General features: G+C 47.2%; 1 protein-coding gene across 1 annotated transcript in view; it reads left to right on the top strand.

Annotated features, from left to right (window-relative positions):
• Positions 1-19,234, top strand: part of PLEKHA7 (pleckstrin homology domain containing A7) — a 211,985-nt gene that overhangs the window by 127,483 nt on the left and 65,268 nt on the right. Inside the window, exons 5-8 of the mRNA XM_034645328.1 lie at positions 9,749-9,860; positions 10,599-10,703; positions 13,303-13,375; positions 14,692-14,792. Of these exons, the coding sequence (XP_034501219.1) occupies positions 9,749-9,860; positions 10,599-10,703; positions 13,303-13,375; positions 14,692-14,792 (391 nt within the window). The remainder of the gene's footprint in view (positions 1-9,748; positions 9,861-10,598; positions 10,704-13,302; positions 13,376-14,691; positions 14,793-19,234) is intronic.

Raw genomic sequence — 19,234 nt, 5'->3', positions numbered from 1 at the left:
TATGAAAGCTATGATGAGTGGCTCCAGAGGACATGAGCTCTGAGTATTTTAGTTTCTGTCAGTAATACAAAATCAGCCAGGATAGGCTAGGGTCTGCTATGCTAACAACAACATACAAAATCTCAAGACATAAAAGAATTAAGGTTCATTTCTTGCTTTTAAAAAAAAGATTTATTTAAGATAGAGAGAGAGAGAAAGACAGTGTGCAGGCAGGGAGAGGGAGAGAAGCAGACTCCACTAAGTGAAACCCAACACGGGGCTCGAATCTCATTACCCTGCGATCATGACTTGAGCTGAAATCAAGAGTTGGATGCTTAACCAGCAGAGCCACCCAGGCGCCCTTGTTTTTCACTTTAGCTCCATGTCCATCACAGGTCATCTGAGGGATCCTGTTCTGTCATTTGTATTGAGGGGTGCTCCATCTCTGTCCTTCCGTGATGGCCAAAGCCGAGAAAAAGGGAACTTGGGGAATTGTGCACTGCTCTTTTACTCACGCTTCATTGGCTAAAGCAAGTCACATTACCTCGCCTTGCTTCACGGGGCCAGGGAGGTGCATTTCAACCATGCCTCTGGGACGACTATCCAAAATAGTTGTTGGCCAGCAGTAATGACTAGATAATCCACAGTCTAGATTTATTAAGGGAAGTAGGACCTTTTGAGTCTGTCACTGACAAGCTTCTTTTGCTGCATGATTTGAGGGTTTGATTTCTCATTTCACCTTTTCTGTTACATGATCTAGTTCTTTGTCAGAACTGTCAAGGCAGGTGGGTATCAGTCAACAGGTCCTACAGCCTTGTTCCCCAGGGGACACTTCTGTACCCCCAAGCCAACAGGCCTGTGGAAATCCCACTTGGAAGAGTTAATGTAAGTTCAGGCTACGTTAATAAAAGTACAATATATAGAGAAAGGAGGATAATAGTTCGTATATCATAGTGTTTGTGGACTACTTCATTCATTCATTCCAAGTTTATGGAGCATCAAGGACATGCCAAGCCCCAAATACTTTGATCTGGGTTCTAAATTTCAAGAGGAATATTGAGCAAATGAGATTGCCCTGGGGAGGGGGACCATGATGGTGAGGGGCCTGGAAACACTGTCCTGTGACCTTTCACGGTTAGTCTGCAGGAGAGAAGATGAAGAAGGGTGTGCTGTAAGTCTTCAAGAGGGGCTGGCAGGCAGAAGTGGGGTATGTTTATTGAGTGGCTGCCAAGGCAGGCATCAGGTCAATGAGTAAAAGTTCTAGGCTGCCAAATTTTAGCTCAGTTCATAATTTTCTAGGAAAAGAGATTTCCTGACATTTCTTGTTTTGGGATCTAGAATTTTATCTTTAACATTAAATGAAGGAATCTACCTCCTAGACTAAGACTTGGCTTTTTCCATTAATAATAATATTGTTATTATTTTTATAGTGAACTAAATTTAGAGCCCTTAGTATTTATTACCAGGTACTTTTCTAAATGGTTTACATATATTTATTTTTTTAAAGATTTTATTTATTTGAGAGAGGGAGAACTTGAGCAGAGGGGAGGGGCAGAGGGAGAGGGAGAAGCAGAATCCCTGCTGAGCAGGGAACCTGACATGGGGCTTGATCCCAGGACCCCGGGATCATGACCTGAGCTGAAGTCAGACTTTTAACCTACTGAGCCACCCAGGCACCCTAGTGATTTACATTTATGAGTTTTATTTCCACAACAGTCTTATGAGGAAGATACCCATTATGGTCATGGATACTGAGGCACAGAGAAGTTAAGAGACTTGCCAAAAGTCACACAGCTAGTAAGTAGCAGTTAGGATTTGAATCCAGGTAGTGTGGCCCCAGATGCTGTGCCTCCAAGCACTCCAATACTGCCTCTCATTAGAGTGGTCTTCGAGAGACAGTCCTCTTCCTTGGCTGTCCTTAGGTGTTAATGTGCCGACTAAGTAGGCTAGAGAATTTTATTGTATCTGCAGTAATGGAATTTGATCTAGTAACTTCATTCTTGTGTGAAAGATGCCAAGCCTCCTTGGTAGTCTTTTCTCCAGAAAGTGTTCTCCAGTTTTTCTACAGGGCCTCATTCCCAGTGATTGGGTCATTTGAGCTCCTCCTTTTCAGCCTCTTTTCCTGATTCTCCGTGATTTTCTTGAATTAGGAGCTTGCGGTTTGCCTTTGTGGCTTAAGGGGCCACACATAGGGGCCCTCCTAAAGAGATAATCTTGGCAAGAGGGACTTCCAGGCTGTGGCTCTGTTGGCTGGGGCTAGGCGCGGGAGCATGCTCTCCTCAGAGCGGGCTGTCCAGGAAGCCGCTGACAGACGCCTCCGCAGCTCTCTGGGAAGAGGAGAGAAAAGCATTCTGGAGCCATGACGCTGGCAGTTGACTGACAGCAGGCTGTGTACGCTGATCCCTAGGCTCTGTCAAGCATTTGATGTTGAGGTGGGGCCTCGTTGAGAGAGACTATGTGCTCTGGAAGTTCAGAAGCCTGCTGCTGTGCTCAGAAGCCAGCAGTAAGGCACCCCAAATCTCCTAGATTCCTTCACCTGAAGGGAACCCTTTCCTGGCTTGCCTTTCCTGGCATCCTCGTGAGGTTAGTTTGTTACTTCCATTGGAATCTGAGCAGCCCCCCGTTTTCTCCTTGGATTGTTTGGAAAGAACTGTAAGTTGGAATTGCCTGGAATGTCATGAGTAGTGTTTGGAGGATGCCACTTAAAAAGATATCTTGCTGAAGGTAAGAATTACCTCCCTGACCTTTGACTGCTTCAGGGGTTCGTTTGGTAGAGGCAGGGCAAGACTCTCCCAGGCATATGCCGATTATGGGCCTGGGGGTAGGCTGTCTCCTGCTGCTAGGAGACGAGAGGCTGTCTCCTGCTCCTCCCGCAGTTACAAGTTGGTAAAAATTTGCAGTGAGAGATAAAGAGCACAGGAGGGGGGTGGGGTTCACTACAACTCTGAGTCCGGAGGAGTCTGTCCTTCTGTTCATCTGCCGAGCCCGGACGGTGCGGCTGATAGAACCAGCACCTTGTCTCTCCAGCCTGGCAGTCTTGGGCTAGCTGTGCCTGTTGCATTTGGTTGCCATGGCAGCAGAAAAATGAGGAAAAATGGAAACATCTGGCAAGCAGATGCAGAAACTTGACTGTGCAGTTCTCCTTCCTGGTCCAGGAGACGGCATTTGTGACGGTCACAGGTAGGGGGAGAGGTGGTGCTGGTGTCCGCAGCATTCAAACCCCTGGGTGTTGACTTGGCTTTGGCGTTGATGTCTCCAAGGGCACCGGCACTGGGGGCGCAGTCGCTGCCACGCAGCACTCATGTCTCGGGCTCAGTGCGCGGTGAAGATGCTGCAATGTAGACTGCCGTGTGTGGAAGGGAAGCTGCTGCTTGCAGGCATTTTGTTTCTTCCTGGGACTTCCCCTCTGGTCCTCTCTTATCTCCCTGGCCTGGGAAGCCCCCCCCCCATGTGCATTAGAAAGGGCAGTTTTCTAGTGAGGGGAGTGGCTGCCTGGTAAGTCAGGGGGAGCTGAGAGGCTGGAGGAGGGCTTGCCGATGGCTGGAGTTAGCATTGTAGCATCTCTGAAATAGCAAAGCAGAGGTGGGACGAACAGTAGAGGTCAAGGTCTGGTTCTTCTCCAGCACAGACTGAGGCACAGGGAGTGGACAGCGGACAGCAGAAGAGACTGGTCCAAGGTCATACGGCCGAGCAGGACTCAGGCCGAGTTAGAGCAGAGCTTGGGTTTGGGGGCGGGGAGGGGAGCACATGGGGCTCACTGGGCTGTTTTCATGCCAGGTGAGGGGTGCTCTTTGGACTGGTTTCCAGCTCCTGAGGTGGGTGGGGTGGGGTGAGGAACTAGAGCCTGTGTTCCCCTAGAGGAGTTGGGGTGGGGGAAGGGGAAGGAACACAGGAAGCCATAGTTGAGTAACAAGGCTTCACTTGCTGAATGAAAACCCATGTCAGACAGCCTCCCCCCGGGTGTTGGGAGTATACAGTGAGCGTTGGCGGTCTGTCTGTGTGTCTCTTTCTCTGAGAAGACGGGGTGTGGAGGTGTCTGCCTGCTTGGGACAAGAACTTTCTTTTATTCATGCTTTTCACTGTGCATTGCTTTTCCCAAACCCCTTAGGTGGTGGGTGTGAGCGCTTTAAAAAATTTGCTGGTGGGGGCGCCTGGGTGGCACAGCGGTTAAGCGGCTGCCTTCAGCTCAGGGCGTGGTCCCGGCGTTATGGGATCGAGCCCCACATCAGGCTCGTCTGCTATGAGCCTGCTTCTTCCTCTCCCACTCCCCCTGCTTGTGTTCCCTCTCTCGCTGGCTGTCTCTATCTCTGTCAAATAAATACAAAAAAAAAAAAATTTGCTGGTGGTTAGTGAGTGTGCTTCTTCTCATGCTCCCTCTTCTCATAGCATTAATTCTGGCTGAGCTCTCTGTGTAGAATCCTTGAGGTCAGAGCATGAATTTGGGGGCCTGTTTTTCCAAGAATCGATGGGATACAAGCGACATCTCATGATGGCTTCTCAAGGGGGGATTCCCAATTCCCCATAGCTTTCCAACCTCCTGGGCAAAGAATAGGAGTCCAGTCCCCCAGCCACAGGTTTATTATACTTTAAAGGACCCCCACTAGATAAGGTGCTTATAGGGGTGTCTCTAGGAAATGATTTGTTTAGAAGTTAATTGTTTGGCACCTTGAACTTTCTGGAGAGAAGTGCCTTGGAAATAAAAATAGAGTGTACCTGAGATTTAAATTCTGGGGTCCCCACTGGTAAGAGCCACAACGATGCTTTTCATTTAGCGCTATGCGTCATGGTTTTCAGAAGATCATTAGAATCCACACAACCACCTTGTGAGATGAGACTAGTTTTCACCATTTTGCAAAAATGGAAACTGAGGCCCAAAGGAACGATGTGACTTGTGGAGGAGGGACTAAGCTGCAGAGTTTTGTTGAGACCCAGTTATTCCAGGCTCCTGGTCTTTCCACCACCCCAGGATCCTCTTGGTTTGGGGATGGGGCATGGGGCTGGGAAGAGCAGCAACAGCCTGCTTCTGTGACACCTTGGGACTTGCCATGGGTGGTGTCTCTGTGGCAAAGCCCAGGGTTTGGAGTCTCGCTTCTGTCTCGGACAAGCCATTCATCTCACTTAGCCTCAGTTTTCTCATCTACAAAATGGATATGGTAAAGCTGGCTCTTCAGGGTTAAGTGAGATAATGCAGGCTAGGTGCCTGGCATGCAGCAGGTGCTGGACAAGTCCAGCCCCGTCCCTCTGCTTGCTTGACCTTGTGCACCGACCCTGAGGGTTGCTGATTCTTGGCTTGGTGACCTGCCTGTTAAGACAGTGATAGGGTAGGGAAGGGTGTTGCTGGGATCCCACTTGAGCTTGCTCTTCTTCATGATGTTGACCGAGAGGCAGCTGGGGATTCCGTTAACCAAACTCACCTAAATTCAAACCCAGCAGAAGAAAATGACTTCTGAATTTATAACCTCCCTCTCACCACACAGTCATTGTTATATGCATTTCCTGGGTATGTAGGTAGCAGAAGCAGTTCCTTCTATAGAGAGGGAAATCGAGGCACAGAGAAAGTGATTTCCTGTCCAGGCTCACTTGATGCATCCTTCAGGAAGTTTAGAGTAGGATGAAATCACTTTCCTACTGGGCTTCTCCAGACTGATTTTTGTCTAGTCCTAACTTCTTTTATTCGTTTCAGCTGGGAGGCAGTTGAGTTAAAACTCCAGCTCACTGTTTTGAACTTCAGCCCACACCCCTCTAGGAAAATAATCAGCATTCATGTAGCCCAAGCCAAGGAAAGAGACGTCTTTGTTCAAATCATCCCACTGTTCTTTGGGAATCCAGAAACCTGGCAAACAGGCTTTTAAGTTAACAGATTTTATTTAATGACACCAAGAGTCTGCCTTCCCATAGCGTGTGCAGGTGTTTGGTCTCCTCTCCTGGGATCTGTGTGACTCATGTGCCTGAGGGCATGCTGTTAACTGAACCACCTTTCACAGCTGCTCAGCTCAGGGGCGCAGGCTCTTCTCTGAGGGAGAGGACGGATCTTGAGTGAAACCTGTCAGGAGTATACCTCAGTCTGAGGAGTTGAGGACGAGTCAGTTTCTGCCCCACCAGGCTCTTAAGTGGGAACCCTCCTGTAAGATGAATCTTTCAGTATTGTCTTTTTTCAGGAGGATATCCACATAACACCATCAATAGTCCCATTGTTCAAAACAGTGGTAAAGCTTTTCAGTAAAGTGAGAAAATTGCTTTTGGGACTTTTTTGTCCTGTTTTTTGGGTTTTTTTTTAGGTGGGGGGATTGATGGAGGGGCAGATGGAGAGAGAGAGAGATTCTTAAGCAGGCTCCATGCAGAACTTGACGTAGGTCTCCATCTCAGGACCCTGACATCGTGACCTGAGTCCAAATCAAGAGTCGGACGCTTAACTGACTGAGCCACCCAGGCACCCTGGGACTTTTTTAATATCTTTATTTTTGGGTACCAAATGGTGTCCCAAGCATGACCACCACCTGTTTTTGTTGTTGTTGTTTGTTTTTAACTATTTGTAATTCCAGATAACTAGCTATTTCCAAAGTCATATTTACTCTTGGGATATCTAGGGGGTCATTACCTTTACTGTGGAGATTCAGAAAAACATCATGTGAAGGCAGACCTTGTCACTTGGCTGAGTGGGTGGCTGTGTGCACCTTGTTCTTTCAAAGAGCCAGGTCAGGGACTGCCAGGTAGACGTTGAAACTGTTGCTTGAGTCGGGAGCTGTCCCTGCCCATGGGGAACCCTGATGAAGACATTCACTGTTTATGGAGACAACACATTCTCTTCTCTGGGGCAGATATAGTTTTGGCTTTAGTCATATCACTTGATAAGCCAGCATTCTCTGGGTGTGGCTGAGCAGAGGTCTCTGTAGAATGAAGATGGAATTGTCTTCATGTTTTTCTTTCTCCTCCTCTTGTACTCTGCCACCCCCTCAACCGCTGTGTTCCACTGTCCCTCACTGATGTTCAGTGTTGGGACCACAACCAGTCCTTCTCCAGCTGAATTTTTTTCAGAGTTGACTCCTTAGGCGGTGGTCGTCCCTTCTTTCCTCACCCATCCAAGGCTGTAGGACAGTACTGTTGTCGGGAGGAGCTCCCTGGCCGGCTAGCATCCCCAAATGGGATGGGGACATGGGGCTAGAAATCAGGAGCTCAAGATTGTAAGGTACAGAATTGGTGCAAGTGGCCATCTATCCTGAATCTTCTGGGCCAGTCACACATCCATCCAAATAGCCTTTTCTTTGTCCCACAGTGGAGAAACAGTATATCCGATGGAATGTGATGTGGTCATTTAAAATGATGTAGATGTGGGGTGCCTGGCTGGCTCAGTTGGTGGAGCATGTGACTTTTGATCTCAGGGTTGTGAGTTCAAGCCCCATGTTGGGTCTAGAGCTTACTTAAAAAGAAATAAAAATAAAGAAAGAAATGAAATGATGTGGATATGTTTAAAATAATGGAGAAAAATGTTTAACTTACAATAAGCTTAAAAAAATTAAAATGCAAAATCAAAAACATAGTATATAACAATTATATAAAAACGAAAAAGCACTCTTCCCCGCACTCCCCCACCAAACCAGACATATAAAAAAGAATGAAAGTATATATACCAAGTGTTAAAAGTGGTTTTCCTTTGGGTAGAAAGACTACGATAATTTTTCTCTTTCCTTTTAGCTTTTTAAAAAATATTTCCCAAATATTCTATAATAATTCTCTGTGTCTTAAATGGGAGCAAATTAAATTTGATAAATCCCGAACAAATCTATTTTATTATCAGACTTTGTGTCCTGAATTTTGGCGTACAGCTACAGCTGCCATAACTGAGAATTCATCTTTGTTTCAACCTCTGGAACTCCGAACATCAGGCAAGGCTAGGTTCCAGGCAGATGTTTTGGGCATAGTTCTGCCTGGAGGCAGGGGTGGACAAGGCAGCCTCTCAGGGCCCTTCTCACCCCCGGCTGGCTGGCGATGATCTCTGTGCTGCACGCAGCCGCTGCCAGCAGTGAGCGGGCTGAGCGCGGTGACATTCTCTGAGTGGGGAACAGTAACAAAAGTCTGGCTGGGATGGAGGCCGGGGGCGGGGAATCTGGAGTGAGTGCCTGAGCTGATAATGAGCCAGTGATCTTTCTGCCTGGTGGGACTTGCACCTCCAGCTGCCAAGCATCCGGTAGAGCTCAGCCCCTCGGAAAGGTGGTCCTGCTGCAGTGGGCCTGCTGCTGGCACGGCTCAGAGAGCGCGGTGGTCACGGCTACCTCTGCGAAGAAGTAATGGTGCAGGGTGTGGGGCTGTGTCTTGGGGCGCAGGAAGGATCACTTATCCTTGGAGCGGTAGTGGTTTTGAAGGAAGCAGCATATCTCCAAGGTGGAAACTAGGATCTTCCGTCGTGGCATCTCTGTAGAAGTGAGCCTGGCGAATGGACACCCACAGTGCTGCTTCCTCGGCAAGTCTTGTCTGGATCTCCCGTCTCTTCAGGCTCCTGGCCCAGGCCTCCAAGTCCGATTTCCTCCACTCCTCAGGCAGGGAGCCTCAGTGTACTGTAGCTGCCTGGATCTTGTTGCCCGTCAGAGAACCCAGCCACAGGACAAGGACATTTGGACTTTGAGGAAGCCTTACTGATCCTGCAGTTAGTAGAGTCTGGGAATCAGGCATCAGGCTGTTCGAGGATAGGCATTGAATTTGCTGGAGGTACTCGCTGCCACCTGGGCTTGGGAAGACTGGCGAATGCTGGGGCTGTGTGGAAGCAGGTGAGAGGGTTCTCTGTAGTGTCTTTTTAGTGTCATACTGAGATGTTCCCAGAGTTTTGGCTCTCCCAGGGCAGGCAGACCCTCTTGATGGAAAACATGGTGTCTCTAGCTGCTGTTGGGGACACACAGAGGGGATCTTCATTGGGGGCCCAGGCATGTTTGATTGCTTCCTGCTCCCAGGCATGGCACAAGGGGTTAATATCTCTGATGGTTCTATTTTGGGGCAAAGGAGTGTGTTCCTAGAATAGGACTCTTTGTTGAGTAATCTATTTTGGGAGGCAAGCCCCACTGGCGTTTATGTAAGCGATTCTCTGTGTGTATCTGGGGGTGTGGATGTGTGCGCAAGTGATTTCTTATTACTAATTATAAACAGCTTCTTTTGGGAGCCAGAGAAATGGAGGGGTGTGTGTGTGTGCGTGTGTGTGTGTGTGTGTGTGTGTGTAAGGAGTATGGGTTGCTCTCTGTGAAGAGCGGTACAACTGTGTGTGCCCATCTGATTGGGCAGTTGCCACAGACACCTGAGTAAGAGAGTAAATGTGGGGACCTTAGGACACAGACAGGAATGACGGCCTTGGCCCCTTTGTGGGGTATCAGCTGTGAAGGTGTGCCCATCTACTATCGTCTTGATTCCCTGAAGCACCTGGACATTGCAGTCCTCTGGCTACAGTCTGAGTCAGGTGGTCTCCGAAAGATCAGCCATGGCACATCAACCAGTTCTGGTCTGGAATGAATCTCAGCTTCCACTTTTTTTTTTTTTTTTTAAAGATTTTATTTATTTATTTGACAGAGATAGAGACAGCCAGCGAGAGAGAACACAAGCAGGGGGAGTGGGAGAGGAAGAAGCAGGCTCACAGTGGAGGAGCCCGATGTGGGGCTCGATCCCAGAATGCTGGGATCACGCCCTGAGCCGAAGGCAGACGCTCAACGACTGAGCCACTAAGGCGCCCCTCAGCTTCCACTTCTACGGCAGTCTGGTACTTACTGGACTCTCCTGTGTCTTCCCACAGGCCACAGCCACATATGTCGAAGCAAGAGAGAAACCAAAGACCGTCCAGCATGGTCAGTGAGACGTCCACAGCTGGAACCACGTCCACTGTAGAGGCCAAACCTGGCCCCAAGGTGAGCTCCTGGCCACTCACTCCTTCCTTCCACCCTTTAATATTTTGCAGATGCCCATCGACCCCCACCATAGTTTTGTGAGGGATGTGTGTAGGAAGTATCTTCCCCAATTGACAGATCAGGAAATTGAGACCAGCTGGGGTGGTGTCACTTGTCCAAGAAAACAGGTGATTGCTGACAGAACCAGGACTGACAACTAAGTCCTTAGATGCCATCATCATTTTCCTGGCTTTTCTTGGGAGGGCGACACCTCTGTCACAGGTGTGTTACGAGACTGCCTGGTGAGATTTGTGAGGAAAAGTGAGATGTGGGACCATTCACTGAGGAGCAGGGAACAGAACCAGCATTGCAGAGAAGGGGTGCAGAGGACCGAACCCAGATAGGACAGTAAATATCTGGAAATTGGCAAAATTTGTGACCAAAAAGTAGCTTTGCTCCAAAAGGACTTGGACATATGAGGGCCAACAGCTGCTGGTAAAAGTTGATTGAAAAATCCCTTTAAGTTTTTTTCTCTCTGTGACCCAGATGGGAAGCTTGCTAGGTCTTGCATTCACCTTTGCATTAAAATGCTGTGGCCATGTGGCCGCCTGTTCTGGTCTCCTTGCTATTCTTTTGATCAACAGGCACTGCCACTTAGAGTAAGGCAGGGGAGCCTACAGCTCTCCTATCATGCAGGTGCTTTTTGTGACTTCCCAAGTCCCCTAAATGCTGCTAGAATTCGAGTCTGCTTTTTCCTAGATCATGAAGTCCAGCAATAAAGTCCACAGCTTTGGGAAGAGGGACCAGGCCATTCGGAGGAACCCCAATGTTCCGGTGGTGGTGAGGGGGTGGCTGCACAAGCAGGTGAGGACACTGGAAGGGGAGGGTGGGGGAGGGGGATGGCTCTTGCTGACCTCCTTCCTTACCCCGGCCCCTGGGAGCTGGGGACAGACTCATAATAAGCTCTCTGCTCCTGAGTTTGTCTGAGGCAGGTGTGCTGTCCATTTTTATGAGTGGACCATCTGCTCAATGGCTACAGCTTCCCTCCCCAAAACTACTTGACCCTTTGGGCCCCCAGTGCTATTGGCTGCCCTGGGACCCAGGCACTGGTGTGTGGGTGATTCAGCATGAATCCAGCCTTACCACCAATCCCAGGGCAGCACTTGCCCTCTTGATATTAAAGAGCCTTTGTTATCATTTGGTTGAAAAATCCCACCTTTTCCTCTCCTCTGGTCTAGCACACATGTGTAGCTCCCCCCAGTTTCCTAATTAGCCAAACTCAGCTCATTGCTTCCTCACCCCTTACCTCTCTTTTTTACCCAACCTACTTTTTCTGGGTCTTGGTGATGGTACCACCATTCTCCTAGGCACTCTGCTTAGAAGCAGCTCTTCTTTCTCCCACATCCCTTCCCTTAGGAAGCCCTGTCAGCTCCCCTGAGGCTGTCCTATATCTCTAAACTCACCACCAATTGTTCTGTCTCTTGTCCTCTGGCCACAAATAGGCTGTGAGCTCCCAGGGCCAGAGAGCATATCCCTTTTGTCTCCTTCCTTCTCTCCTTGCCATCCATCCATCTGTTCATCCATCTGTCTGTCCATTATTTACCAAGTGCCTGCCAGGTTTTTTTCTTTTTCCCCCAAAGATTTATTTACTTTAGAGAGAGAGAGAGAGGAGAGAGAGAAAGAGCATGCAGGAGGGAGGGGCGGGGGGGGGAGAGAGAATGTTAAGCAGACTCTGCACTGAACGCAGAGCCCAACATGGGGCTTGATCCCACAGCCTTGAGATCATGACCTGAGCTGAAACCAAGAGTCAGACTGTTAACCGACTGAACCACCCAGGCACCACCGCCTGCCAGGTTCTAAGTGCTTTCACAGCAAGTGTAAAGAGGTGAATAACATGTGGTTCCTGCCGTTGAGGAACTCAGTCTACTGGGGAAACAGACATATCTCTCACATGTCCTATCGTAGCCCTCACAGTCTTTCACATATCATACCATCAAAAAACCCCACAAACTCTAAGAGCTATGATGTTAATTTTTACCAAATTGCTCTGTGGGAAGACAGAGGAAGGCATTGCATTGCGCACCACACAGAATCCCTAGAAGTCCCCTTGAAATCTCTCTCCCATCAGATTCCCCAGCACAGCTTCTGTAGCTCTCCAGCCTTCTCTGTCAGACACTGGGTTGGCACCTCTCTCAGTGATACCCTCTTCCCTCATAGCTTTGTCTCTTTCCTTGCCTCTCTGCCCATCTCTTTTACCTGAATAACCTTCTGACTTTTCCATTTGCATCCCCATCCCCATTAAACAGAAGTATGCTGCCTTGATATGTGGAGGGAGAGGGAAGGGGCTGTAAGTAGTTCTTCTCCCCAGCCCCACTGCCCAGCCCAGCAACTCTAAGAGGCCTATGTGGAGTGCTGTGGACACACAGCACAGAGAATGTAGCTGTGCTTGGGGGATTTCTAAAAGGCTTTCCAGAGGAAGTGACATTTGTACTAGGTGTGGAAGGATGGAGAGGAGTTTTCCAAACAAAGCAGTATGCCAAGATCTTAGAGATCGTCTCGTCAGAGCAGAGGGTAACACCAAGAAATGCATGAACTCAGCGAGTTCAATTTGTTTTTAGCACTTTAGTAAGTGGAGAATGGACAAACTTGATGTTGTGCTTAGGGTTAGAGACTGACATACTGTTATTTTTAAAAATTTAAACTTGTCAAAAACTTTTGCAGAAGGAAAACAGTTTTAACAGCTAAAAGCAGCTCTGGAGTTTTCCTAGGTTTGGGGGGAAAATGATCCTACAGCACTCCTATTTCCTACCCTAGCCTTGTTTTTTTAGAATTTTCACAATCATCTAAAATGTTTCTAACAAATGTATTGATTTACGTTTTAGGTGCGTAAAGACAAATTCATGTTATGAGGCAATTTGGTAGCAAGACAATCCAAGTCTCTTTACACTGAATGGAAGGAAAATCCATGGCAAAATTAGCCCCTTATGATAGAGAACTGGACTTAGTCAAATGAGAACGTTGTTTCATCGATTAATTAGCTAACTTAAATTCCTTATTTCATACTATGTAAATCAATTTTCTCTTCAGCATAAGTGAAGGTATTTTACAGAATAACACCTAAATAAATAAATATATAAATAGCATCCTTTTTGTTAAAAACTGATTTCTTTCTTAATGGAAGAACTATTTTTTGAATTCACATCTTCCTTTCTGAAAGAAGGATACTTAACATTAATCTGTTTCCAGGATACACGTAACACTTCCTGGGGACAAACCATTGTTGAATCTAAATTTTAATGTCCTATTAAAAAATGGCCATGCAATAAAAATTTATTAATTCATTAATTTATTGAAAGAACGAGTGGATATGGGTAAGTCTTGGTTCTAGCATCACGCCGTGCATGATTGGAAAGGGGGAAGAGTGTGCTCAGATATTGTCTGATTAGTTTTCTTTGCTTTGCAGGACAGTTCTGGGATGAGACTGTGGAAAAGGAGGTGGTTTGTGCTTGCTGATTATTGCTTGTTCTACTATAAAGGTGAGCTGAGGCTCAGGCCACCAAGGGCTCTTTGTGTTGGAGGGGGTGGTGAGGTGATACAGAGGGTTATGTTCTCAAATGCAGTGATTGCCAAAGTGCTCACTTTTACATATGTGGGTGGTTGGTGACTTTTATTTTTACCAGTCCTTGTACTCGGAGTGACATTTGTTGAGTTAAAATAAATAGAATCCAGTTTATCTGCTACTTAGACTCTCCCAAGTCTGGAGTTGTCTGAGCTTCTACCCCATTTGGGACACAGGCATACCTTTGACACAATCTGGAGAGGTGGGAAGAATAGATAAGTCATTGTATTTTGTAACTTGTTGTCTGGATCTATCCCCTGTAATACTGGATGGACAGCTGGTGAATTGAGTTGGCCACATGTACATTTACGGAGCACCAGTACATAGAGTTAGGGGCTGTGCAATAGTGAGAAGAGAGAGTTTCCTTGTATAACACAAGACTAGGCTGTGTTAGGTGCTTTAGAAGGCATTTAACGTACTTAGGCAATTCAGGGGGAGCAAGAAGTTAATTCCATATTGGAGAATAAATGGCATTTGAGTTGGGCTTTTGAAGATATGTAGAGCTTTGCCTGTGTATGGGGGGCAGATGGGCATTTCAAGCAGAGGAAGCAACTTGAATAAAGTTCTAGAAGCAGAAGAAAGTGGAATGACAGACCTGCGAGGCAAGAGTGAGGTTAGCATGCAGGACATAGTAGGAAAGAAGGCTCAGGAGGTGGGTAAGGGCCGAAATGCAGGAGGGCTGTGACACCAGGTGGAGTAAGATGGACAGCGTTTTGCATTCAGTGGACAGTCAGCAAGTGCCTTTGAGTAGGGGAATGACAGGACCAACGCTGTCATTAGGAAGTTACCTCTGTAATGAAGATGGTTTGGAGGAGGAAGAGAATAGATGTAGAAGGTAGGATGTTTTGCACACGCTCTAACTTTGCCTGTGAGGTTTGCTCTTCCCAGAATGCCCTTCCCCATCCTTTAAAACACTTTAGATACCACCTTCTGAAGGCTTCTCCACCTCCCCAGACTGTCACTTCTGCCTCTGTGTTCCCACAGCACTTGGGGTACTGCCATATTTCAGGAGTTCACAGGTTGCGCTGAGCATGTTTCCATGCCTGTCTCTGCCCGACTCGCCTGTGTCATTCCTGCATTAGCACAGAGGTCCCCAGGGAGCACCTGAATGGACGATCAGTGACTGCAGTATTCCTAGGGAGCTATAAGGAGCCCTGAACGGGGGCAGTGGGATGGACCAACCCAGGGAAGGTGCCACAGAAGGTTATTCTGATGTGTGTTTTCCATTCAAAGACAGCCGAGAAGAAGCGGTCCTTGGAAGCATCCCTCTACCCAGCTACGTGATCTCACCTGTGGCGCCTGAGGATCGCATAAGTCGCAAGTATTCCTTTAAGGTACTGCCCCCTCCCCTCCAGGGCTCAGTTCCACCCTAAGAAACTTTGTGTTCCCAAAAATCACTTCATAAAGGCGGTTGTTTTTTGTGGGGAGTGGGGAGAAGTTAAGAAGCTAGAGCATTTCGGGTGCATGTTAACAACATTGTAAATTCTTTAAATAAGAATAATACCACATCAAAAGTACTTTCATTTGTATCTGAGTTTCTGAGTCCCCCAGCTTTGCGTGAGTATTCAGACCCCTCTTATCGCTACTGTCCTGTGGTTACTCGTCCCCCTCATGCCTTCTTATCACTATAATCAGCCAGTCTAACTAGTGTCCAGCCACTACTGCAAGTGATGGTTCCTCACCATGGATTTACAGCAATTCTATTATGAAAACTTATATTGAGGGTTAGAAGCTCATGTTGAAGAGATTTTCAAGTTTATCTGCTTTGTTTATCTTGTCAAAAAGCAAATGGAATCATATTTGATTTGTTTTCTGGATCACTAAAGATTCCCAGGGAACTCCCTTCAATAGTAAAATCCCTTTTCTACTTTCTGCTTGGTCACATGTCAAGTGAGTGTGGCCATGAGAATTGATGGCACTCCTTTGACACCTGCTGGCGTCTTCAGAGCTGGGCATGGAGGCTCCAGGAAGGTGCTGGTCAGGCTGAAACTTGGGGAATCCTGAGGCCATCTCATTTGGTGACCTCCACACATTCCTTCACTGCTGCTGTTTCTTGGGTCCCCTAGGGATGGTGAGGATAGGGTGGGTTGAATTTCTACTTTACTGGTAGTTGAGTGGAAGTCTCAGCCCTGGAGCAAGTGGCCTTTGGTGCCAGTATCTGTGGGGAAACACCCTCTCTCACTGCTCAGGATACAAGGCAATGACATGCGTTTCAAGTGGGGTAGGGGCTCCTGCCGCCACTACTCATGTAGCTTAGCTAGTCCCATGTTGGGGGTGTAAGGTGAGTACTGGACATTAGATACTAAAGCAGAGATTGAACAGAAGTCAAGTTTGCCAACCATAGATAAAGGATCATGGAAAAGCACAAGATAAGATGCCAGCATTCTCTGTAAGGGTTACAGAGAGCGTTGGTATCTGGTATCCATGGTCTGCATAGCGTCTTGATCTGGAGTCCATTGTGGGGTGGTGGTTTCTACCTTTCTTTCCTGGGCTGATGCTTTGGCTTTGTTCATTGCCAGGTTTGAGCCGTCCCTCTCTTTCCCTTGGCTGTCGCTATCCCCGATGACTGCTGTGTTGCTATAGGTTGAAGATTCTGGGATCCTTCCCTATTTCTTGTTGCATAACATAGTATTGCCTTATATTTGTAAAACCTTTTATGATCAGAGAAGTACTTCTATCCACGTAAGCTCCTTTAAGGTTGTGGAGAGCCAATGTTGTAAGGTCAGGGTTATTAGCTGTATTTTATAGATTAAGAACACGAGGATTAGGGTACTTAAGAAACTTGCTCAAAATCATAAAGCTGGAAGATGATGGTGGACAGAACTTGAATGTGAACTCTGTCCTCTTACAACTGCATTACAGGGAGGGAGGACAGTTTCTTTCTCTTCCTCTCCACTTTTCTTCCACGTCTTATTTTGGTCACCTCCTGCACACACATTGCAGGAGGTGGGAAGTGATTCAAATTAATGTTCATTGTTATCATTTTAGGAATACTCTTCTATTTAATCATTCAGAAGCCTCTCCTGCTGATTGATGGCTCTGAAAACATTGTGTTCAGTGGGTTCCAGACTGGTCTTTTGCAGCCTGAAAGTCTTCCTCAGAGAATCTTCCTTTCTAGGGTTCAGTGTTGCTACTGGGCAAACAGTTGGGATAATGTTGTATGTAATTTTTGGGGACAGCATTTGAAATATGGTCAAAGTAGCTGATTGTAACTATATATATTTCATCTTAACGCTTCACTGGGAGGTGTGAAAACAGATTTAGAAAAACATCTTTTATGTGTCATAGATTCTTTTCTCTTTGAAAAAAATTTTTCTTAGAAGGACTTAACCGAGAGTGTTCCTTAGCTAAATTCTTGGTCTGAGAGACAGAAGGCATGCATGTGTTTGGGGATCCCTGTGGGGGGATCCGCAGGGTCTGGGAACAGACGGAAGCTGCTACAGGCAGGTCTAGTGGTGTTCAGCTGGTCTTCCACAGAGGGCTGTGGTTTCCTGAGTGTGAAGGACTTCCCTTTCCCTTGGGTTGCAGCGTTGTTCTTTTAAGGGCCAGGAAGTGGGACCCTTGGGCAGTTCAGGATCTGTGTTCTTGGGCAGTTCAGGAAGTGGGACCCTTGGGCAGTTCAGGATCTATGTTCTTGGGCACCCTGAGGAATGCACAGTGTTTAGTGTCTTGAGCTTTATGCCTGCTTCTGTTGTCAGCTCTTCGTTATCTCCAGAGCCGAAATTCTCTGACCGTTACTAGGACACCTTGCCTGAGCTTGTTGAGAGTATCTGTGATGGTAGATACGCACAGCCTGAAAGGTTATATGGTCCTTTCCTTGTCTTTCTTTTTCGACTGTGCTCACAGCCTGGCAGCCGCTATGCATTACCAGCTGGTGCTAGATGGACCCTGAGACGCAGGCGGCTCTGTAGGAGGGCCAAGTGGGGCCCTTGGCGGCATCTAGGAGACGTTCTGCAATGCCCTGACCAGCAGGCTTTTTGTGCTCTGCTGGCTCATCTGGGTGCCTCCCCAAAGAGCTCCTTGGATGCACAGCCACTCTTGGCCCGTGGATCAGCTCTGAGCAAGCTTGCCCCTCAGATCCGGGATCTGGAGCAAAAAACATCTCCACGTAGCAAAGGGTTCAAGGATCCTCAGTGGGGAAAAAGCCTTTATTGGCCTCCTTTGAACTGCTCTTCCTCTCTTAAGACCAAGGGTTCCTGACCTGAGCTCTACAGCTTCCCAAGTGTCAGTGGATAAATCACATCTTTCCTTTTTTAACCTATAATGTTTCCTTTGATTACGAAGGCAGGGAAAAAACAGGTGTCTGTAGCACCTGTGCCTTGGTCACCAGTAGAAACCAGAAAGCTCTTCATACCACATTGTGACTGTTGTACATACCTTGAAATAGCATTATACTCATCGCCACTTTGAAATTACAATAATTTTTACTACATTGCTTATGTGATGATTTATTAAAGAAGCATACATATCATTATACCACATTTAAGAAAATTTTGGTAACTATATTTCGTTATAACAAATTTCCTTTGTTTTACTTGCATATGTAGAAACATTCTGAGAAGAGTTCTTAGAATTTAGGAAACTGTCCAGAGGGTTCATGCCGCCCCCCCAAAAGATGAAGACCCCTGCTTTAGCTTCTGGCTGAAGGCCAGACGAGACACGTGGTTTTTCACTTATTTATATTCAGCCAACTTTCATTGTGCTCCATTGTTCTACTTGGTGGGATACAGATTCTGGGGATACAACAATGAGAAGGATAAGGTCCTTGCCTTCATGGGGCTTATATTCTAGAGTCTCCATTAGCATGGCGGTCATCAGGGGGTAAGAAGAGAACAGGGAAGAGCTGCCCTTTTCCTCTCCCATTTCAGTTTTGTCCTCCATCTACTCTTCTCCACTGCCCTGTCACTATTCTGTCTTGGCTGTTGTCATCCCTCCTGTTGGTAACTAGCTTTCTGCCAGAACAATGCCTAGCACATGGTCAGTGCTCTGTAGGTGATGGTTACTCCTGCTTCAGCCCTCAGACTGCAGCCTCCGATCCATCCTCCACACTGTTCCTGAATTGCACGTCTGTTCAGGCTGTGCTCCCACCATAAACCCATCAGTGGTTCCCCATTGCCTGCAGGAAAAAACCCGGTCTTGGCTTACCAGCCCCACCTTATCTATCCAGCCCCATTTTTAGCCACTCCCATCTTAGACTTTCCCTCCAGCCATGTACAGTTGCCTGGGGCCCCAGGGCGTTTCTTGCCCACAGGCCTTTGCCTGAGCTTCAGCCACAGCCCAGAATGTTCTTTCCCCAACTCTTACTGGTCCTTCAGGTTTTTGCTTGGGGGTCACCTCCTTCAGGAAGCCTTCCTTGAGCCCTTTGGATAGGTTAGGTGCCTTTCTTCTATACGTCCGCAGCTCTTACATCACTGCACTGCAAGTGGTTGATTTACCTGTCCAGAGCTTTCACCAGGAAAACTAGCCCATCAGCTAGTTCTACCTGGGTAGATGGGGCTAGTCCCATTCTGCAAACAGAGACCACATAGAGTAGTCATTTGTTACAGGAGTCGTAGTGAAGTGACTCTACTTACACTTCCCAAGTTTAGGCTTTCTTGTAATTCATGTTTCGTTCTCTGTATATTAGCAATGGGGAGAGGGCAGAGAAGAGTCTTCCAAAGTTTCTAGAAAGTTCATTCAGTCAGCTTAGATTACTCAAGTGACTGGTCCTATAATATCCTCAACTAACATATCTTTTGAGCCTTAAAAATGGTGGTGCTATAAGTTCCATATATGC

This window comes from Ailuropoda melanoleuca, chromosome 16 (assembly GCF_002007445.2).
Source record: "Ailuropoda melanoleuca isolate Jingjing chromosome 16, ASM200744v2, whole genome shotgun sequence".
NCBI lineage: Eukaryota > Metazoa > Chordata > Mammalia > Carnivora > Ursidae > Ailuropoda > Ailuropoda melanoleuca.
This window is presented reverse-complemented; position numbering and strand designations above follow the sequence as displayed.